Below are 23611 nucleotides of genomic sequence, written 5' to 3' on the forward strand. Positions count from 1 at the left end.
CAAGAAAAACTTTTTTTCCCTGTGAATGTTTTTTTTTCCCCAGGCTTAAAGAACTTCAAGATAAGATTTGTTTTCCTAAAGAAAAACGTATATCCATATTCTTGCCTGGAGAATCCCAGGGACGGGGGAGCCTGGTGGGCTGCCGTCTATGGGGTCACACAGAGTCGGACACGACTGAAGTGACTTAGCAGCAGCAGCATAGCTTCAAACTAGATACACCTGTGGACTCAGAACACCCAAATGACACCAGATAAGGTAGCCCATCTCCTGCATCTGGATGGTTAAGACAGCACATTTTAAAATAAGAAAGGTTAGCCAAAATTCATCAACAGTTATTCTGCAGTCCCATCTGGATTCAGGTTAATGTCAAGATGGGAGTTAAAACTCACCATGTTGGAGCTGTCTTGCTTTGGAGAGGTTAGATTTTTTTTTTAAATAAGTGACAAAGGGAGAGAAAGAAGTCTTAAATTAAATGCAAGCACAACCAACAATTACACCATCGGTTTCAGTTTGAACTGGACACGTCTGGCCTGTTTGCTGTTCTTCTTTTGGGGTTGGTTCACTTAAAAACAATAAACGTTTTTGTTCTTTCTTTTTTACTATGCAGTGACCAAAAGCTAGAATTAATTATGATCAGTGCCTACTGGCTTTTTCCCTGCGTGGAGACAGAATGCTTTCTGTGTCTCCTTTTAAATGTTTTCTTTCTCAAAAGTGGTTACCTTTCTGATGAGGGTTTCTAATGAGGCTCGGCATTTAGGTACCAGATCGCCTTTGGGGCAGGAGCCGCGGGACAGGAAACCCAGGGCACCACTTCCTGCTGCCCGCTCCCTTGCTGAAAGGCTGGAGGGGGTAGTCGGTCCGAGAGCGTCGCTCCTTTCCCTCCTTCTGTCCTGTCTTAGGTCTGTCCATGCGCGCGAGGGAGAAGGGCAGAAATGAAAGGGTGCGAGGCCCTGCACCTGTGTCATCTTACTCCATCCTCAGAGGTATCTTTACCGTCCTCCCCCCACCCCCAACTCAACCTTTGAGGAACAGGAGGCTGGGACAGATGACGTCCCCACGCGCTCCACACTGGGGCTGGACCGGACCGTGGAGTCATCTCCGCGCGCATCACCACCGCAGGCAAGCCGGGTTGGCCTCTGCAGTGCTTTCCATAAAGAAACGAAAAAGCGCGGCCGAGTTAGCCCGAGCGCCGGTAGGGGCTCCAGGGTGTTCAGTTCTTAACTGGTTCGGGGGACTAGGAGGGTCCCTAGTCCCCAGGAGCCAGGGACTGGAGGGCAGACCCCGCAAGAAAGCGCAGGACCCAAGGTGGGGAGGGGCGAGGAGGAAGGAGTCGGAGGAGGAGAGGATGCCGGGCTCCAGTGCCCTCGTCCCCCAGCCAGTGCCCCCAGACCCGGCCCTCGGTTCCCACTCCCGGCCGCCGGCTCCCCCAGAGCGCTCACCACCCACCCCACCCCCACCCCACCCCCACCCCACACCACCTCCCCGGGTCTCGGCCCCCACCGCCAGGCCCGGGCCAGCATCCCGCTCTCAGCCGCCCCCGGCCGCCTCTTCGCCGCGGGATCTCGTCCCCAGCCCGGCCCCTCCTCCTGCCCCGGGCCCGGCTCAGCACCCCGGCCCCAGTCGCGCCTACTCGCACGTTCCCCCAAGTCCCGGGCTCTGGACCCCTCACCGCGACATCAGGCCCCGCTCTCCCAGCACCGGCGGCTTCGCCCCGCCCCCGGCCCGGCTCGCATCCCCGCCCCCAACTGCGTCCCAGACCTGGGATCACCTCCATCCCCCGAGCCCCGGCCCGGCGCGCCCCCCGCACCTCCCCGCTCCCGGTTCGGCTCGCATCCCCTCCCCCAATCGCGTCCCGGGCCCGGGATCACCTCCACCCCGCCCTCCCGGCCCGGCGCGCCCCCGCCCAGCCGTCCCGCTCCCAATCGCGTCCCGGGCCCGGGATCTCCTCCCCCCGCCCCCGGCCGAGCCGCGAGCCCCCGGGCCTCCTCCCGCCCCGCCGCCGGCCCGCTCCGCCCGCGCGCCATGGGCAGCGGCAGCAGCCGGAGCGGCCGCGCCCTGCGGCGTCTGCGCAGCCCCGACAGCCGGCCGGCGGGGCCCGACGGGGCAGCCCCGGAGGGCGGGACTGGGCTGCCGGTCTCGGCGCCGGCTGCGGCGGCGGCCGGGGAGGAGGCCCCGGAGGCGGTGACCGGCACCGATCCCGGCCCCGCGGCGCCCCCCGACGGCGGGGACGAGACCCTGCGCCTGCTGGACCAGCTGCTGGCCGAGTCGGCGGGCTGGGGCCCCGGGGAGCTGGCCTCGCGGGGCCCGGCGAGGCCCAGACCCGCAGCCGGCGCCGGGAGCCCGGTGAGTGTGGGGGCTGCGGCGCCCGTTCCCGCCCAGGGCGGGGGTGCCCTCCCCTCCGGCCCACACCCCGCGCCCTGTCCCCCAGCCCCTGGCGCCATCCCGCCTTGCGCTCCCTGCTCGCCCCCCTTCCTCCCACCGCCCCCAGTCCCTGCCAGGCTCCCTGGGCTTGCGCGATGCCCTGTCCCCGCTGCCCTGTGTCACCCACCGTCTGGCCGTCCCCGAATCCCACCGGGTCTCTTGCTGATCGCACGGCCTCTCCTTCCCAAACATCCCCTCTGAGTCTCTCTGCCTCCTCTGGGTGCTGGTTTAACTGCCTCCAACTTGGGGGTTGACAGGGACCCAGACATCCCTTAGCAGAAAAGCATCTCCTGGGCCTTCTTCTGGCCAGAGGTCAACTTTTTTTTTTTTTTTTTTTTTAAACTGTGGCTCCTTCCAACCTAGGTAGGAGCTGGCCAGGGGGATGCTTGTCTCTCTGGTACCTCCCCCCTCAGCCAGCCTCCAGAGCACTGTCAGAGAAGAATCCTAGGAAATGGGACCGGTAGCCAAATAGTGGTAGCAAAGCCCGGCGCCCAACAGACACGTCAGGATCTTTGCCAACTTCGCGAGTTGTCAAGCAACTCGCACCCTGCTAGCTATTTTTAAGATGCTGTGCAATTTCTTTTTGGCTTCCCTCCTCTCTCTTCCAGAACACTTGTAATAACATCCCCGCTGTTCTAGAAAAAGACAATACAAATGAGCACTCTCTTTTGGCAATAGCCACCACTCCGGCAGAACTGAATGAAGGAGATCAGTAGTATCAGTTCCTGGGCTTGAGGAGGATGTACAAGACGGCCCCCTGCCCTGGAATCCCACAGGCCGCACTTAACGACTGTTGGGGACGGGAGGGAAGTGTCTTGGGGGCAGCCACCAAGCAGGAGAGAGTGGGAAGCTCCTCCGCCAGATGGAGGTGGGGAGAGGTCGAAAGGACTGAGCCAACCTAGACGGGGCGGGGTCTTCCTCCCCTGACCACCTCCTGCCCGTGCCCTGCTACCCTCCCAAAGTGAGCTGCAGCAAGAGGGATCGAATTATATAACAAGATTCCTTTAGGATTACATCAGTGTTCTGTTATATAACCCTCAAAAGGGATAAACAGTTGAGAAATTCAGGGGAAATTCTGAGGTGGCATGGAAGCAATCTTTGTGTTCAGTTTTCAAGTGCTTTGGAAGTTTCAGAAGTGAAAATGAAAACAGAGACAGAGTTTCCCGTCCCACCCCCTGTCCCACCCTCACTGGCTGAGAATCATAGAAACTCCCAGGGTGCTAGGGCTGCCTTATTCACCCTTTCAGTCATTTCTCAGGATTTTTTGAGCATCTGCTGTGTGCTGGGCATCACTCTGAGTGCTGGAGATGAACACAGATGGCACAGTCTTTGCCCTAAAGAAGTTCACAGTGTAATGGGCGAGAGAGATCCACAGAGTGGAACACCAGTGGGCAGTCTGTCTAGAGAGTCCATAGGAGGAGGAGCCGGTCCCCTGGAGAAGTCACATCAGCATCCCAGCAGGACAGGGCTTGACCTGGATCTGGAAGGGTCTATGGCGCTAGCCGGGCAAACAAGCAGTGAAGAGCATTTGGGCAAAGAGAATCCTGAGTGCAGGCAATGGTGGTCGGGGCATGTGGTACTCAGGGTGTGGGTGCTAACAGTGGAGTTGAAGAGGGTGGGAAGGATGAATGCCAGGCTCCAGACATGTCATGCTAGAAGTGTTCTGGGTTGAGGCATTTGGACTTGATCATAAAAACAGTGGGTATTTTGAAGGGCTAAGAGGAGTGGTATTTTGTGTCTCTGCAAGGTTAGGCCAACAGCCATGGGGAGGATGAACTGGGCCCAGTAAGACAAGGGGCAAGATAGCTCACGGGACTGCGGGAGCAGTCCACACAAGCAGGTCCTGAGTGAAGCAGGGCAGTTAGAGGGCTGAACGGGAGATGGAGTCAAGAGACTTTAGGAGGTGAAGTCCCCAGCTGTGCTGCTCTTTTGTGTGTGGATAGTATATATCTTCTGTGCCGTAGATATTTCTTGAATAAATCCTGGAGTCCTAGATTATTATAGCAGAATAGATGCTCCCGAGTCCTATCCATTCTTTTCAGTTCTGGGGAGATTGAGTAAAACGGCTGAAGGTGCTTCATGTCCTGGCTCTAGAGGTCTCAGGTAGAAAGTTAACTACCTGTATGGCCAAGTGTGGGGGCTTCCCAGGTGGCATTAGTGTGGTAAAGAACCCTCCTGCCAATGCAGGAGACATAAAAGACTCAGGTTCGATCCCTGGGTCAGAAAGATACCCTGGAGAAGGAAATGGCAACCCACTGCAGTATTCTCACCTGGAGAGTCCCACGGACAGAGGAGCCTGGTGGGCTACAGTCCGTGGGGTTGCAAAGAGATGGACACAAATGAAGCGACTTAGCATGCACGCATGCACATATGGCCAAGTATGGAGCCTAAGCCTTTCTGCTTTATAGTTTACGCCCTTTAATTGGATCTCTGGCGACTGCACATTTTCTAAGACTCTGAGTTATTAATAAATAGGTAAATAGTGCTTTCTCTGTTTTATAAACAAAGCCATTTTAGTCCCAGAGAATGATCACATACCCAAAGCCACACTGCCAGTAAGTGGAGGGAGCAGTTTGTAGCAAGTCTGCCAGGTCCCATCAACAGACAACCTGGAATGTTGTATGCCTTTTTTGTTTTCCAGGTGTACAATCTGGAATGTTCCATGCCTTTTTCATTTTCCAGGTGTCTAGCACTTCCAGTGCTCTACTCACAGCAGCTCTAATGCCTGGCCCATTTTTCTTTACCAAATGACTTTTTAAAAAAAATACATAGTCATTTATTAATTACAACCAAATGACTTTTTTTTAACATTCAGTAATCCCGAGTGTTCCTCATGCAAACTCATCAGAACCTTTATTTTGTCTGATAAAGATACTCCACCTTGCCCTCATAATATACCCTGAATGTTATTTTTGGCAGCCTCCTTGTTCATTCAGATGTTTATATGCTTAGGGATAATACCATTTTTACTAAAAGTTGTGAGACTCCCAATTATTTATTTAATACATCTGTCACCAGCATCCTTTTCTTTGAGCGTTTTCATGAGCCTGTGCATGTAAGCATGTTGCTGGTCACCCAGGGGCAGAGGCAGAAGAACAAAAAGGAAAAAGACCCAGAATGAGGTCTGGTCCCTGTCCTGTACCAGTTTTGATTTCTACTAAACAGAGGGCTCTGAGGTTCACTTACAGTTGCTCAGAAATTGTTAATATGTTGTAATATAGACACTATTTACTCAGGCTATTCCGAGAGCCCGCTCCTAACATCCAGTGTTTTACTTAATCCTTGTCAGAATAAGTCCTTGCCAAATTGCTGTCACTTTCCCCTAACTTCATGGGAGAAGCCCCAGAGAGGCAGTTAACTTGGCCAAGGCCATGCAGTTGGAAACAGCCAGTCTGAGTCTTTCTGAACACACCCTCTGCAGAGCCATGTGTGTATTAGAATTTCTTTCCAGCACTCAGGATCTTTAGTTGCAGCATGTGACCTCTTAGTTGCGGCACGTTAAGATCTAGTTCCTAAACCAGGGATGGAACCCGGGCCCCCTGCAATGAAAGCACAGTACTTAGCCACTGAACCACCAGGGAAGTTCAATTAGAGTTTTGACTGAGCCAATTTGCCATCAGGAGGGATTATCACTTGTTCCCCAACTTCTCTGGGGCTCAGTTTTTCTCTGAAATAAGTCTCCATTCCCTGGATCTAGGAGCCTTCACCCATTTCCCTGACTGTAAAGATGTGTCCCAGTCACTGAATATGAGTCCAACCCGGCAAAGGTTATGCTTACTTTTAAGTGTTTATTTTTGAAGTTAGAATAGGTAATATACATGTGCATGAGAAAAATTTTGTTCTTGGCTGTTCTCTCCAATAAAAGAAAAACCTTAAAATGACCTTACTTATGAAAGGGTTTAAAAAAAAGATGAGCCCTATAATTAGCTTCACTTTACAATTGTAAAAGAATGTTGCTCATTGTAGAAAAGTGAGAAAACAAAACAAAAATATGTATATAAATATATAAAGGAAATAAAGATTTCCGAATAAACGCTGCAGTTATTACTGATACTATTTTGACGTGGTTCCTTCCAGTTTTCTCTCTCTTTTGTGCATATCTTTTGTCAGTAAGATCATAGTGTGTGTGTGCTCAGTCCCTTAGTTGTAACTGACTCTTTGTAGCCCCATGGACTATAGCCCACAAAGCTCCTCTGTCCGTGGAATTTTCCAGGCAAGAATACTGGAGTGGGTTGCCGTGTCCTATACACGTGCCAAAACCTATCAAATTGTATTATATTAAATGTCTACAGCTTGTCCCATGTTAATTATATATATTATTGATATGTGTACATATACACGTATAAAACTGTTAAAACCTAAATGTTAAGAACAAAAGAAGCAGGATATAAAGGCGGTGGTTTAGTCATTCAGTGTTGTCCAACTCTTTGCAACCCCATGGACTGTAGCCCACAAGGCTCCTCTGTCCATGGTATTTCCACATATTGTTAAATAAAATATGCACTGGATTTTCTATAGATACTTCACTTTTTTTCCAAAACCCCTAGTTGTAAGAGACATGGGAGGCTTTAAGAAATCATCTTATTCATTTCTTCCACATATGCTTCCTGCTTCTCATTCTGTCATGGTGTGGTGTGATTCAGCCTCCCCAAGACCCGGAGTGATGACACATCACACGCTCGCCCTGAGCTCAGCCCAGTTCCCATGGCCCCAGCCCAGGCGCCATAGCCTCCCTGGGGTTGGACAGAAGTCTGTCCTACTGACCAGGAGAGGCAGGCAGGCAGCTGGCTGGAGGCGGCAGCTTGCGTCTGCACTCGGCCTGGAGTGGCCACCAGGGGCTGCTGTGTCTTTGCTGTTCATCCAAGCTCCTGCGAAGCTTCCACCAGCTGGATCTTCTGGGAGATCCAGGGTGGGTCAAGCTGGGAGGGTGTCTAATGCGTTTTGCATCTAAGTCAAGTTACAGACAGATTAACAAGAGAAAGAACCACACTTGCAAACCACAAGCGCAGAAAGGAACACAGGTGAAAAAGTGAAAGAACAAAGCTGAACTGTCAGGAAAGTTATAAAAGAAAGAGAATGATCTTCCGTTTGAGTGCAGCTTCAGGGTGTCCAGTCCTCGTACGCAATGGACCTCATACGTCATTGCCATCTTGCTTGGCCAGCAGCGTGTCGCCCTCAATAGTGAGTAGAACAGCTCAGGGAAATGGAAACAGGGTGATTATGCAAATGTTTGATTCCAATCTGAGCAGTCTTTCACTCAGTTGTCTTTTTTTTTTTTTTTTTGCTTATGGGATCTTAGTTGCCCAACCGGGGATTGAATCCAGGCCCTCATCAGTGAAAGCATGGAGTTCTAACCACTGGACCTCCAGGGAAGTCCCTCAGCTGTCCTCCTGAGGGCAGAAACTATATCTGAACAACCCTTACAAAATCTAGTGATGAAAGGAAAAGCCCCCATCTGGTGATGACAAAAGCTGGTTCCAGCAGAAATGGGCAAGAAAGAACTAGGGTCCCTACTGGATGACTTCATGAAAAAAATCGCTGAAGAATGGTTGGGTAAAAAGTATTACTTTTCTTCTGTGTTGTCCCTGAGACTATAACTAAGCTCAGCGACTGAAAACTGCAGGGAGGCAGATTGGTGTCAGTAAAAGAAAGCTTTCTTATGTGCCTGAGAGAACTGAAGGTAGGATCTCAAAGAGGCTTTATATTCATAAGAGCATTATTCACAATAACCAAAAGGCAGAAGCCACCCAAGTGTCCCTTGATGGATGAATGGATAAACAAAACATGGTATATACGTACAGGGGAATATTACTCCACCTTAAAAAGGAAGTAAGTCCTGGCATAGGCTACAACATGGATGAGCCTTGAGGACTTTATGCTAAGTGAAATGAGCCAGGCACAAGATGACAAATATTGCATGTTTCCACTTAGGTGAGGTGTCCAGAGGAGTCAGTCTTGTAGGACAGAAAGCAGGATGGTGATTGCTGGGGATTGGGGGGTGAGAGTTGTTTACTGGGGACAGGTTTCAGTTTTGTGAGATGAAAGGAGTTTGGGAGGTTGGTTGTAAAACAATGTAAATGCACCTAGTTCTGAAACATACACTTAAAAATGGTTAAGATCGTACATTTTAGATTCTGTGTATTGCACCACAATTAATTTTTTATTAAAAAGAAATTTAAAAGAATTTTCAGATAGTCTGAGCTGCCTGAGCTGAAATGGGCTGTTTCAGGAGGCAGAAGAGGTGAGCATGTGTGTGTGTGTGCAAGTGTGTGTGTGTGTGCAAGTGTGTGTGTGTGTGTGTGTGTGCATGCACGTGATTTCCCCTGCTTGCTCTCGTGTTCATCACCCCCTCTTCCCACTGTGAATTCCTTGCTGATGTGAGAAGCATCTCCTCTTCATCTTTGCACTCCCCAGAGGCACAGTGAATTTTCAAGGGGATCTTTGGGAACACTGACTCCACCTGGCAGATCTCCAGCATCCAGCAGCCCCCTGGCCCCTCAGGTATCCCAGGACCAAGTCTGTGCACCTTCGCTGTGCAGCCTGACTCCACATGGAGAGAGCGCCAGGTGGGCAGGACAGGCTCTTCTAGCCAGGGCATGGGATGCCCACAGTAGCGGGTTAGCCACCATGGACCACACCACGGGGCCTGTGTGGTCAGATATACCCGGGGTCAGCTCGCTTCTATTCAGCACCTCAGGTAACAATCTCCAAGAAACACTAGTTTCTCAGGGAAGAAAGTGCTGTCCTGAACCTCTCAGGCCTCGAACACAAGATCTTCCCTGGGCTCTCCTCCTCCTCATGCCTTCAGGTTCTCTTCTCGCTGGGCCGGGTCAGAGGCTACTGTGGGCTGGACACTGGGTCAGATGTTTGTCATGGTGTTTGCAGGTATTATACTAAGGATGAGACAGACAATCTGTCTTCTCTCTGTGGCCCTCAAGGCTAAGTACCTATTACACAGATGAGTAAACTGAGGCTCATAGAGCCTCACAGTCCACCCAAAGGCACATCATGATTAAATGGCAAAACTGGGCCTTGAACCCTTTTCTGCATTGTGCTATTTTTACTCTTACACCAACTGCTATATAGACAAACTCAGGATTATGCTGCTACTGCTGCTGCTAAGTCGCTTCAGTCATGTCCAACTCTGTGTGACCCCATAGACGGCAGCCCACCAGGCTCCACCATCCCTGGGATTCTCCAGGCAAGAACACTGGAGTGGGTTGCCATTTCCTTCTCCAATGCATGAAAGTGAAGTCGCTCAGTTGTGTCCGACTCTTAGAGACCCCATGGACTTCAACCCACCAGGCTCCTCCGTCCATGGGATTTTCCAGGCAAGAGTACTGGAGTGGGGTGCCATTGCCTTCTCCAATTATGACTACCCATCAAAGTGACATTGAATCTGATTCAGGAACTATTTTATGTTTATTGTGTGCCCTGCGTAGAGATCTGTAAACTTTAGGAGAAGTGATATTCTTGTTGGGGAGGATTAACTGATGTTAATGTTAACAGCGCTGGGTTTTTCTCCAGTTGTGTCCTCATGTGGGCTGCTCTGGGCGGGGATATCATATCCTTTATGGGCAATAGAACCCCGCGCCCAGCAGCGCACGTGGGAGTTAATGAATGAAGACTTATTCACAGCCTTTGATGACTCCACATATTTGCATATGCTCTTCCTTATCCAGAGTACCCTTCTATTCCTTTCCATCTGGTAAACTCCTAATCTTTCAAAACTCCTGCTAAAATGTTATTCTTTCCACTCTTCTTGAAAGAGTTTTTCCCACTCAGAGTTGGTTTCCCCTCCTGTTGCAGAGTGTAGGCTTTCCCAGCACCTTATAACTCAGCTATAGAATGCATCACGTGGCATCACATTGCATCTTTATGAGACTCGCCCGATGTGCTATGGGCTCCTGGAAGACTGGGTTCTTGACAGCTGCAGTCTGTATTTAGGATGCTGCTTGTACCAAGGGGGATCTGTTGCACAAAGCAGGCTGATGTCTGGATGGGCTGTGGCCTTGCTCAGCTTCACAGGTCAAAGGCTGGATTCCACAGTGCCAAGTGCCTTATGCTGGGGAACACGGTGAGGAAGCTTATTCAGAAAAGCCCCTCTGCTGAAGACAGTTTTATATTCTGGGTATAATTAATGTGGTAAGAGTGTCTTTGAAGCATAAAGTGGCTCATGAGACAGTGAGGAATTACCAGTCTGGATCTAAGGAAGGCAGAATCCAGAGAGGCAGGTGACCCACCGGGCTGTGCTTGCCTCAGGTGAACGCAAGCTTTGGGTCTGACCATGTCCAACAGTAAAGGGGACAGAGTTTAGGGCCCAGTGAAAACAGAGACTAAGAGTAGATCCTTCGCTCGTACGTTCAGGGCCCTCACGGGACTACAGGCGAGTGTCATAGCGCAGAACAGTGCAGGAGGGTACAGAAGCCATAGTCTAGCTGTCCCTTAGGTCTGCAGCCCCCATTCCCATCACCTGGCTGGTCCAAAATACCTGAATCCGTCCAGTGCAGTTCAGTTGCTCAGTCATGTCTGACTCTTTGAGATCCCATGGACAGCAGCACGCCAGTCCTCCCTGTCCATTACCAACTCCCGGAGTTTACTCAAACTCATGTCTATCGAGTCGGTGATGCCATTCAACCATCTCATGCTCTGTCGTCCCCTTCTCCTTCTGCCTTCAATTTTTCCCAGCATCACGGTCTTTTCAAATGAGTCAGTTCTTCGCATCAGGTGGCCAAAGTACTGGAGCTTCAGCTTCAGCATCAGTCCTTCCATTGAATATTCAGAACTGATTTCCTTTAGGATGGGCTGGTTGGGTCTCCTTGCAGTCCAAGGGACTCTCAAGAGTCTTCTCCAACACCACAGTTCAGAAGCATCAATTCTGCAGCACTCAGCTTTCTTTATAGTCCAAATCTCACATCCATCCATGACTACTGGAAAAACCATAGCTTTGACTAGATGGACCTTTGTTGGCAAAGTAATGTCTCTGCTTTTTAATATGCTATCAGGTTGGTCGTAACTTTTTTTCCAAGGAGCAAGTATCTTTTAATTTCATGGCTGCAGTCACCATCTGCAGTAATTTTGGAGCCCAAAAAGATAAAGTCTGTCACTGTTTCCACTGTTTCCCCACATACTTGCCATGAAGTGATGGGACCGGATGCCATGATCTTAGTTTTCTTAATGTTGAGTTTTACTCTCCTCTTTCACTTTCATCAAGACGCTCTTTAGTTCTTCTTTGTTTTCTGCCATAAGGGTGGTGTCATCTGCACATTTGAGGTTATTGATGTTTCTCCCTGAATTTTTTTAATTTCTTTATTTTAATTGGAGGCTAATAACTTTACAATGTTGTGGTGGTTTTTGCCATACATTCACATGAATCAGCCATGGGTGTACATGTGTTTCCCATCCTGAACCCCAATCCCACCTCCTTCCCCATCCCATCCCTCAGGGTCATCCAAGTGCACCAGCCCTGAGCACCCTGTCTCATGCTTGGAACCTGGACTGGTGATCTATTTCACATATGATAATATACATGTTTCAGTGCTATTCTCTCAAATCATCCCACCCTTGCCTTCTGCAGCTTGCTGGATTTAATTTCAAGTGGGCCCAGACTGAGAGTGCCCTCTAGTGCCTGAACAGAGTAAATGCATGTCCTCCCCAGGGGAAGGCATCTTCCTCTCAGGCCTCAGAGAACACCCACAAAGGGTTTTCAAGGATAATGAGCATCAGACAAGAAAAAATAATCAACCACCCAGAGAGTTGTTCCTGATGGCTCAGACAGTAAAGAATCTGCCTGCTATGTGGGAGACCCAGACTCGATCCCTGGGTCGGGAAGATCCCCTGGAGAAGGGAATGGCAACCCATTCCAGTGTTCTTTACTGGAGAATTCCATGGACAGAGGAGCCTGGCGGGCTACAGTTCATGGGGTTGCAAAGAGTCAGACATGACTGAGCAACTAATACTTTCAGAGAGCCAAGTGAAAATCAGAAGAAACAAAAACAATGAAAATAGACTAGTGAGGGCCTCATTTATTTGGATTACCAAAGATTATTGGCCAATAAAGGTCTCTATAGTCAAAGCTATGGTTTTTCCAGTAGTTGTGTACGGATGTGGGAGTTGGACCATAATGAAGGCTGAGTGCCGAAGCATTGATGTTTTCAAGCTGTGGTGTTGGAGAAGACTCTAGAGAGTCCCTCGGACTGCAGGAAGACCAAACCAGTAAATCCTACAGGAAATCAACCCTGAATATTCATTTGAAGGACTGATGCTGAAGCTGAAGCTCCAGTACTTTGGCCACCTGATGAGAAGAACTGACTCATTTGAAAAGACCCTGATGCTGGGAAAGATTGAAGGTGGGAGGAGAAGGGGACGACAGAGGATGAGATGGTTGGATGGCATCACTGACTCGATTGACATGATTTTGAGCAAACTCTGGGAGATGGTGAAGGACAGGAAAGCCTGGCAAGCTGCGATCCATAAGGTCACAAAAAGTCGGACACAACGGAGCGATTGAACAAAAACAACAATGTTAAAGAATCCACCTGCACTGCAGGGGATGCAGGAGACACAGATGCCATCCCTGGGTTGAGAAGATCCCCTGAGGAGGGCATGACAACCCACTCCAGTATTCTTGCCTGGAGAATCCCATGGATAGAGGAGCCTGGCAGGCTGCAGTCCGTGGGGTTGCAAAAGAGTCGGGCACGACTGAAGTGCCTGAGCACACATGCATGTTCATTTGTGAAGAAGGACCTATAGAAAGTGACCTAGCATATTTGAAAAACAACCAAATAGAACTTGTAGAAATGAAAAACACAGTAAACAAAATGAAAGATTCTGATGGTTTGGGTGAACAGGAAATTAGAGATTTAGAGAAGATCAGTGCCCTGTAAAACAGAGCTGAAGAAATGACCAGCACAGAGAGACCGGGATCTGATGAAAGACAGCTTGAGAAAAAAGCCACAGCAAAACTAATACTACATTTGAAATAATTAAGTCTTCCCCTTCCACTACAGGAACAAGGCAGAGATGCCTATTATCATGACTACTTTTCAAGGTAGTACTGGATGTCCTAGCCAGTGCAGGAAGGCTTGGGGAAAATATGGAAGGATCAGAAAGGGAAAAAACTGAATGGCCATTATTCCCACATAATGTGAGTGGGAAGAAATTAAGTCCAAAAGAATCTACAAATAAATTATTAGGGCTAATAAAGAGAGCTTAGTAAAACTGCTGAACATGGTCCTGGTTCTTTGCACTTGATTGTGCATGTATGTATTTCAATCGTATCTCTGCACAAACAAGCAGGGAGAAGATAAAATTTTATTTTAAAAAGATATTATCAAGTATCTAGAAATTGGTTTAAAAAGAGGTGTCTATGACTTCTACAGTGAACATGATTAAGACTTCTTAAAAGATATTAAAGAAATCCTAAACAAATGGAGAGATGTTCCCTGTTTATAAACTGGAAGGCTTGTTATTATAGAGATTATGACATGGGGAAGGGGAAGGGAGGGCAGGGTGACTTGAGAGAGTGACAATATATATATATATACACACACTGTGCTGTGTGCTTCTGTGCGTAGTCGCTCAGTCACGTCCTACTCCTTGTGACCCCATGGACTGTAGCCCACTAGGCTCCTCTGTCCATAGGATTCTCCGGGAAAGAATACTACAGTGGGTTGCCATGCCTTCCTCCAGGGGATGTTCTCAACCCACGGATTGAACCCAGGTTTCCCGCATTACAGGCAGATTCTTTACTGTCTGAGCCACCAGGAAAGCCCATATCTATACACTACCATGTATAAAACAGATGGCTAGTAGGAAGATGCTGTATAGCACAGGGAGCTCAGCTTGGTGCTCTGTGATGACATAGAGCGGGGGATGGGGGGAAGGAGGCTCAAGAGGGAGAGGATATATGTATACTTACACTGGATTCACTTCATTGTACAGCAGAAACCAACACCACATTGTAAAGCAATTATACTCCAATTTTTAAAAAAAGATATCAAGTCTGCCTGGAATGATTTGTATGTTGATTCAACCCCAACAAAAGCCCCAAGGGGGACAAGCTGACTACAACACACACGTTTGGAAGTGCAAAGAACCAGGACCAATCCAGCTTCATTTGAAGCTGTGGTCATTGAGACGGGGCGGTGCTGACGACAGGACAAGCATAGATCATTGGGAGAGTTTGCAGACAGACATGAGCGACGCCTGTGCACTCGTGACTCCAGACAGACAAGGTACAGCACAGCAGCAGGGCAGGCTGCCAGGCAAGGGCTTGGGTGGAGGTGAGGACCTCCACTCCCAGAGTGAGAGCTGGAGGCTTGCTGGCCAGTAGCTCCCAGGAAGGAAGGGGCAGGGGGTCTCTTGTTTTAAGTTGTGTAGGTCACTCCCCTCTCCCAGCCTGTTTCCCACCTACCGAACAGGCAGTTGGAGCTAGACAGCAAGGGAGCCTTTCCACTTTCCAGCTCTGGTTTATTAGCCGTGGGTTGAACGCGGCAGCTCTGTGTCAGCAGGAAGCCAGTGCAAAGGCAGGCTGCAGCACAGACAACCTTCTGATGCCTCTTCTGTTTGTCCTTCTCAAGGTGTCCCCAAAGCGGAGCACTGAAGACCACCCAGAGGGCAGCTGTAACTCTGAGTAAGTATGGGGCAGGGAAGTGCATCTCTGCAAGAAATCACAGCTCCCCTCCTCTGCCACCCCCCAAGCACCTGCATCTCTGCACCTGCCCTCACTCATTCACTCAGAAACTGTGTGCAGTGCTCATCTGTGAATGAGGCGCGGTCCTGGCCTTCAGGAGTTTCCAGCCTAGAGGGGTGATGGGTGGGTCCCCAGTAATCCTATTACAGTGTTAGCAGGAAAACACATTTAAACCCCCTGGAAAGTGTCAGCTGAGGACTCCAGCCATCAAGGTGTTGGCACAACCCTGGGCTGTGTGAGGATTCCCGGGGCCCCCGGAGCACACTGCACCTGGAGGCTGGGCTGGGCTGACCTGCGTCCCAGCCCATCTGCCCTTGCTTTCTCGTCTCTAAGGAGTCACCGTGATGGCCCTTGTCCTTGGGACGCAGGGGATGGTGGTGCTCAAGACCATGGATGTGAGAAACAGTGAAAACGCTGGCTCAACAGCTATTTTTATTACCAATTCCAAATGGTTGCGGGGCCAGAACCTTGCTGGTCCCCCTTATTTAACAAACATTTGCCTTATTTAACAAACCTTTCCTTGAAGAGTGGGGTCTTTTCAGATGGGCTCAAGGGAGGTCCAAGAGGGGACAGAAGCAGCCGGAGGGCTCGTGGAGGAGCTGAGGCTTAAATGGCTTGAAGGACAAGTGGTTTCACTGAGGAGGGCAGGAGCGCGCCAGGTGGCTAGAGCCACAAGCAAGATGTGGAGGTGTGAACAGGACCCCGAACACAGGCTGGTAGCATTTAGAACAGGGTCTGGGGAAGAAGGAGGGCTGAAATCAAGAGCTGTAGGTGGCCTGGCCTGCACCAGATTGGGGTGGGGGTTGGGTTCCCAGCCAGAGATGGGCTGGGTCACGGCATTGAGAGCACCAGATCCTGGCCACTAGACCAGTGGTCAGTGACAGGGACCCTGGCCCTTCAGCTTTGCAGGAAAAAAAATCCACAAAGACGAAAAATAGTGAAGCAAGTCAAGTATTGATTAGGAGGGAAAAGAGTGCAGTCCGTGGATAGATACAGGCAGACTCAGCGGGAGAGTCGCTGAGTTGCTGAGCGGCGCTCTCACGGTAGTTTGAATTACTTTTATGGGATGGTGGTGGTGGTGCAGCGGGAGAGTCGCTGAGTTGCTGAGCGGCGCTCTCACGGTAGTTTGAATTACTTTTATGGGATGGTGGTGGTGGTGGTGGTTTAGTCGCTCAGTCGTGTCCGACTCTTTGCGACCCCTGGACTGCAGCCTGCCAAGCTCCTCTGTCCATGGGACTCTCCAAGCAAGAACACTGGAGTGGGTTGCCATTCCTTTCCCCACTTTTATGGGATATTTTCTCCCAATTTTCCTTTGGCCAATCATTCTGATTTGCCTGGTTCACGTCCATATTTTGTGTATCTCAGGATCCTCCCATGTGTGCACAGGTATCTCTTAGCCAAGATGGATCCTACCGGAAAGGTGTCTGGGTAGACCATCCCTTGACACTGCTCCTCTTTTGACCTCCAAGGAGCCTTTTCTATGCATGTATGGTTGGGGAGGTCTCCTGACTTTGGGAATGAGAAATATGTGGTTTGTGCAAGGTACAGCCTCCTCCCTTAATTGCCCTGCTATTCTCGTCTTGGAGTTTCAGAACAGAGAGAATGTATCTCAATTGCTTTACCATGGGGAGGGGGCCCATCTGTTTCCTGCCTCAGGGCCACTGCTGTTGAGTAGGAGGACGCTGGGTGGGCCCTGGGCCTCCATCATGGCCCTGGAGGTGAAGCAGTGGGAGCTTGTATGCTGACTCGGCCCCCCCTCCAAGGCCAGAGCCTCCCTCGACAGAATGGAGCATCCCTACCCATCTTCCCTGACAGCCCCCTGCCCCTCACGTGTTCTGCAGACAGCATCGGTCGCGCGTTGCACACCAGCTCCAGGGGGGCTCAGCCCCTTGGGCTCCCAATGCAGTGACCAGGTACCAGCGGCAAATTCTGCTCAGCTGACCCAGAAACCCGTGCCTATGGCGATGCTGAGGACACCGGCCCTGCCTGGTGCCCACACTGCTCGGTCCCAGCTGCGTATTTCTACTGATTATAAAGATAATTGGCAGTGACTTTCAGTTTTCCTCAACCCAAGGACGTTAGGAGGATTAAATTCCGCCTTGAAAGAATTAGCTATTTATTCTTATTTTGAAACAAATGGGTCCCTTCCCCTCACACGCACATTCCAGGATGTCCTTCACCAGGAGTGAAAGACATTCATGCATTCACTCCCTCAATAGACTTTGGCGACAGCGTGCTGAGTACCACCCTAGGCCCTGGGCTCAGGGCTGGGTGACTCCCAGGCAGGTCCTGGCACAGCGACTGGAAGGGGAGAGAGTCTTGCCGGTGCGGTCAGGGCTGTGCTGACCCTTGGGGAACAGGCTCGGAAGCCACACAGGCCCTCCCCAGGGTCTGGACTGCTGGCAGCCTCCCTCCTCAGGGGAGTCTGGGGTCACAGCGAAGTCCAGAAAGCCAGAGAGGGTGTGGGCTGTGGGTCGAGGCCAGTGGGAACCGGAGTCCAAGCAGTGGGATGAGGAGCCAGGACTTGGTCACTTAATACACTGCCCAGGGGGTGGGGAGCCTGGTCACGATCCAGAGGACCCTGACGCCGAATCCTGTCTTGTAGGGCCAGCTCCTGTGAGACTCCCTGAGGGTGCAGACACAAGAATGAGTCAGCCGATAGAGGATCTCAACAGTTTACCTTCTGAGGGCTCTGCAGGGTGCAAGATTCAGGGTCACATGCCGTCCACGCATGGTCTCATTTATGCCTCAGAGTGAACTTAAGAATGCAGTTCCCCGTTTTAGAGAAAACTGTCACTGAGCTAGGAAGTGGCAGAGCCAGGATGCAAACCAGGTCTTTCGACCCCCAGGCCCTCGCCCCGAAGCACTGCCGGCACGGGCTTCCTCACAGGCTAAGGTCTTGGGTTACACAGCAGGAGATGAAACCGAAGAATGAGTCAGGAGCTGCTCATGGAAGAGGTTGAGGATGTGTCCCCAGGGCAGAGGTTTTCAGTCTGAGTTTGAGGATGGATCAGAATTCCATCCATGGCCACTGCAGTCGTCCAGTAGAGATGTGGAGTTTGAAGGTAACATCTTGCTTCCCGTGTCCGTGTTTCTCACCCATAGAGCCCCAGGCAGCTGCCACAAGAAGCCCGAGAGGCAGTCGGCCATCACATATGACTACTCCGAGGAGGAGCTGATGGCCAGCATTGAGCGGGAGTACTGCTGCTGAGGACAGTGCGGCAGCAGCCCCAGCGTCACCCAGCAACCAACCGACGTGCCATTCCTCCCAGACCCGGCCCCAGCAGACCGGAACTGGGCTGGAGGGGCGCACGTTCCAAGATCTTTCACAACTGGCCTCTTCAAATCCACATTCAGACAGTTCTGAACGTGGCTGGCTGCTGGCCATCGTGCTTGCTGGCAAGAGATGGTCAGCCATGCAGACCCAGGCAGAAGGAAGGTGTGGGTGCCGGAGACAGCCGTCTACAAGGGCCTACTGGATCCTGAAACACTTCCCCTTTCTGATGCCCCCTCGCCACCTGATCCGGAGGAGGCTCATTAGCTGAGAGTGGCTCAGAGCCGCGGCTTTGGGGCCTCACACGCGTCCCACAGTGCCCCGGGGAGGTCTCCCACTGGAGGGCACATCCAGGAGGTATGCCTTACCGAGCTAGAGGGAGTCACCCTCAGGTCTGCGAATGAGTCTCCTGGAGATGTTGCAGATTCTGATTCCATGGATCTGGGGCATGGCCTGTGAGTCTGCAGGTCTCAGCAGTTCCCAGGCAAGACCCAGGCTGCTGGGTCCCAGCCGCGCCCAGAGCGGCGGGGATGAGCCCGAGCCTTCGGCCTGGCTGGATCTTCCTTCCCTGGTGCTGGAGGCCTCTCGGAGCCACAGCCCACCCCCCTCCCCAGAGAGAGGCCTGTGCTCCTGCAGTGTGTGTGTGTATAGGTGGGGGACCAGAGCCAGAGTCCCCAGTTCTGATCCTTGCCCTCGAACTAACCTGCAGTCACTTCCCCACTCTGGGCCTTGGTGCCCCTCTCTAGAAAGTGAGTCCCAGAGGTGTGCCCCCCACCCCCCTGCTCTGACCATCTGGGATTACATAATCCCAGGCGTCCTTGGTCTCTGTGGTCCCCCAGGGGCACGGGACTGCCTCCCCTGCTGGGATTGAGCCCTGGTCCCACCTGCTCAGGGCTGCCTGCTCTTCCCACCCAGTAGAAGGAAGAAAATCACAGTGGTGAGGCCAGAAGAGCCTTAGAACATCCCCAGCAGACAAATGAGGAAGCCAACGCCTTGTGAACCAGGAGGACCCCGGGGGGAGACCCGCAACCTGACCGGAAGGGAGACCCCTGCTGTGGGCCCAGCATGGCTGCTGTTGGAAAGCTCAGGGTGGCAGGCGGTCAAGAGCCTAGGAGGCAGGAGACCGGGAGGTGGGCCCTCCAGAGCAGCTGGCCAGGACATGGGTAAAAAAGGGCATGTAGAGGGCACCTATTAGCCTCCCGAAGCCAGAACTGGTCCACCCACATACAGGTGATTCCTCCACGGTGTCACCTGCAAGAGCATCTTGGGGCTCGAGGAACAGCCACCTGGCACCGTGCCCAGGCCACAGGCCTGCTGCCCAAATGGGCAAACAGGCATTTCCACAAACCTCTGTGACTTGGCAAGGGTGTCTTTGATCAGATGTTTCATGGCAGGGAGATTTTAAACTTCGAGGCTTCGATGGAACCATGGAGCCTTCCAGCAAATGTCCTGGAGGGTTGGCTCAGAACCTCCCCCAAACCAGAGCTATTTCTCATCCAAGCCCAAACCATTTGTTTTGATATGATATGATATGATAACCATTTGTTATTATCTTAATAATACAGATACTTCTTTTTGAAGTTAAAATTTTGTTTCTCCCTAGTAGACAGATTAGGCCTTGACTTTAACAATGTAAACGTTTAGTTTTACATCATTCATTTGGTGAATTAATTCAGCCAGAAAGTTGACACCCTGTACTTTCCTGTGGAAACCTCATAAAACCCTTCACGAGACAAAAGCATTAAGGAAAAGAATTCCTCATGACATTTGGTGTCACTGATGGGGTGAATATACTTCCTCAAAGTTGAGAAGTCACAGCGGTCGTTCTCAGGTCTTCATATTTTTTTTATTCCCCCAATTCAGGAAAAAATGTGTCTTCTGGATGGTGTTTGAGAATAAAGCGGCATGTCCCAGCTTTGAGGTATTGCCACCCTGTGTCCAGGGGAGGGAGGCTGATCATGCTTGGTGGCGGGGACTAGGGTGCCAGTCCTGGTAACAAGTGCTTCTTGCACTGGGCGTGCAGACAGGGCCACCTGGGTGCCCAGCGCTGCTCCGGGCCTTCTCTTGGTCGCTCGGTGTTGCCTCTGAGCTGCAGCTTTCTGCCGTGGAGCTGAGCGTGGGATCTTCTCATGGACACAGGGAATGTGGCTGAAACAGAGGCAGGAAGAAAAACGTCTCTGTGTTGAAAGTGACAGTGACACTTGGATGTCCGGGAAAGTCCCAGTGCCACGCACGTGCCTCCTGCTTTGTGTGGTGGCAGGTTTCTCTAAGAGGCTCCCAAGCGCAGGAATTTAGAAAATGTGCCCCATCCCCAGCTCTGAGAAATGTCGTGTCCTTCTTCCTGGGGAGGGAGCCACGGCCTTCACTGTGCCAGCCACAGGCCTTCTCAAAGGGGTCCTGCCCAGTTCAGGCTCCCCATCCTCACCTAAGATAAGTTTTTCCCAAGACACTCCCCTTGAGTGCCAAAGTCTTGGGTCCGATTCTCACTGGGCTGCCATTCTGGGTGGGCTGAGATTGCAGGGGAGGGTGGAAGTTCCCATGAGCGTCTGTTCAACCCACATTCATTCTCATTTTCTGAGCTCCTGCTGCTTTGAGCCTGGCCCTCTACAAGACGCCAGGGTTCCGGTAGCAATATCTGGTCTCCACCAGTGAGGACGTTCTGTTTCTAGTGAGCAGAGACACACTCATCAGTGCTCCAGAAAAGCTTGTTGTTGTTCAGTCGTTCAGTCATGTCCAACTCTTTGCTACCCAATGGACTGCAGCCCTCCAGGCTCCTCTGTCCATGGGATTTCCCAGGCAGGAATACTGGAGTGGGTTACCATTCCCTTCTCCAGGGGATCTTCCACACCCCAGGGATTGAACCCAAGTTTCCTATGTCTTCTGCATTGGCAGGCAGGTTCTTTACCTACATGCCACCTGGGAAGCCACCACCCCACCTTGGTAGGGATGTCCCTCAGCAAAACCACCTGGGCACCTCCTGTCCCAGCTCTCGTGATCCACACACACAGCCATCTCCCCAGGTTCCAATACCAAGCAGGGGCCGCCAGGGGTCAGGTGCCCAGCACACCAAGCCCGAGGCCCAGCCACTGTCCTGGCCCAGTGTCTGGGCCAGGGCATGTGTGCCTCTCCATGCAGCCTTACCCTTGGGCCCCGATCCAACCATGTCGGGTCGGCCTTTGAGAAGTGATGTGAGTAAAGACTCCTCAGCCCAGAGGATGGACACGTGCCCCTGTGCACACGATTTGCCTTTGGTGTCAAGGTGTTCTCCTCCCCTCTAGACACACCCTCTGTAGATCTCCTGGGTTTTCTGGGCTGTTTTCTCTGCCTTGGCACCCTACCCCACACCCCCACCACCTTGGCATCCCTGGACCCGCAGCTCCATCTGCTCAGCTTGGGGACTCTGCTGGGTCTCTCATGAGTTCCTATCCCTGCACCACATCCTGTCTCTTAGGGTCACTGTCTTTCATGACCTAAGGTCTAGTTCCTAGAAAACTCTCATTTGATAATCTTGTCTGGTTACTTTGGGTGTTCAGAGTATATTTGGCTTTTCCTGTTACTCCATCTTGGGTAGAAGTGTGAAATTCCTATTACTATTACGTTCATGTTTAAACTGTCACAACTTGGCCATTGGGAGCCCTGTGCCATTTAGCAGTCCCTGACACCCTTGATAGCAGCTGGCAACAGAATACTCTAAGCCCATTGTTATTTATGTGCTCATTACCCTTCAAGGAGCCCTGAATGCTTTTGGTAAACAACTAGGGTTTTTTCTTCTATGTGCAAAATAAAACTGCCAGACCCTGAGACAGGCCCCTGCTCTCTCTACCTAGTCTTCACTTTATAAATAAGGAAATTAAAGGTCCAGTATCTTTCTCAGCAAAATACAGCTAGATGGAGTCAGATCTCCACCCAGGCCTGTCTCAGGTGCTCCAAGGTTTTGCACCTCAACAGCTAGAAGGATAGATTCCCTATTATTTTTAAAGACAGCAGGGTCAACTGTGAGAAAATCAAGTGTCGGGGTGGGGGGAGACAAGGAGTTTGGTCATTTATAGGTTGGGATGCTGGTTAGACAGGTGTCAAGCAGACAGCTGGATATAGGAATTTGAAGCCAGGTGCCTAAGTGTAAAGGAGAGACAAAAATGCGGGGGTCTTTATGGTAGAGATACCATTTTTATCTAAATCACAAGGCTGGAAAAGATCACCAAGGTTGTGAAGAGAATACAAGAGGGGTCAGGGAAAGGAACGAAGACAGATAAGGACAGTGAGGTTAAGAGGAAAGCAGGGTGGTGTGGCCTCCAGGGGAGCCATCGACCCTGAGCAGGGCTGCTGACAAAAGAGCCTGAAGACCAGGAACCGAGGCCACCAGGCCACCTCTGGTGGGGTGCTGATACACAGCCCTGGCACAGTGGCTTAGCGAGAATGTACTCACATTACTTTGCCAACAAAGATCCGTCTGGTCAAAGATAGGGTTTTTCCAGTAGTCATGTATGCATGTGAGAGTTGGACCATAAACAAAGCTGAGCGCCAAATAATTGATGCTTTTGAACTATGGTGTTGGAGAAGACTCTGGAGAGAGTCCCTTGGACTGCAAGGAGATTCAACCAGTCCATCCTAAAGGAAATCAGTCCTGAATATTCACTGAAGAAGGACTGATGCTGAAGCTGAAACTCCAGTACTTTGGCCACCTGATGCGAAGAACTGACTCATTTGAAAAGACCCTGATGCTGGGAAAGATTGAAGGCAGGAGAAGGGGACAACAGAGGATGAGATGGTTGGATGGCATCACCGACTCAATGGACATGATTTTGAATAAACTCCGGGAGTTGGTGATGGACAGGGAGGCCTGGCATGCTACAGTCCATGTGGTCACAGAGTCAGACACGACTAAGCGACTGAACTGAACTGACTCCAGAAGTAGGCGTGAAGGCTATGGCTCCTGGATGTTCTTTGGAAGCCTGGGCTGGGGGCTGGGGGACAGGAAGCGGCTGCCTCCCATCCCCACTCTTGGCATACACAGAGCCTGAGGACAAGGGTCACGGGTTACCCGGCACCCATGGTCCTGTTCTGCCAAGACCAGTCCCAACGTCAGAGCAGCCAACATGGAAACTGCCTCTTCACATGATTTCTTTCAGAAAGAATCCTCCAAAGAACCTGAAGGTCGAACAGAATCCCAGAAAACAAAGAGGAGGGGTGGTGGTCAGGCACTGGGTACATCACAGTACAGG

The 23611-nt window shown here is 51.1% G+C and overlaps 1 protein-coding gene across 1 annotated transcript; it reads left to right on the forward strand.

Moving 5' to 3' along the window:
* The first annotated feature begins 2008 nt into the window (after window positions 1–2008).
* CYS1 (cystin 1) lies at window positions 2009–23522 on the forward strand. Its single transcript, XM_055540952.1, has 3 exons — window positions 2009–2343; window positions 15003–15055; window positions 18221–23522. Exons 1-3 carry the CDS (start codon window positions 2023–2025, stop codon window positions 18324–18326), a joined length of 480 nt encoding a protein of 159 aa, XP_055396927.1. The 5' UTR covers window positions 2009–2022; the 3' UTR covers window positions 18327–23522.
* Window positions 23523–23611: the final 89 nt, after the last annotated feature.

This window comes from Bubalus kerabau, chromosome 11 (genome assembly GCF_029407905.1).
Source record: "Bubalus kerabau isolate K-KA32 ecotype Philippines breed swamp buffalo chromosome 11, PCC_UOA_SB_1v2, whole genome shotgun sequence".
Lineage (NCBI taxonomy): Eukaryota > Metazoa > Chordata > Mammalia > Artiodactyla > Bovidae > Bubalus > Bubalus kerabau.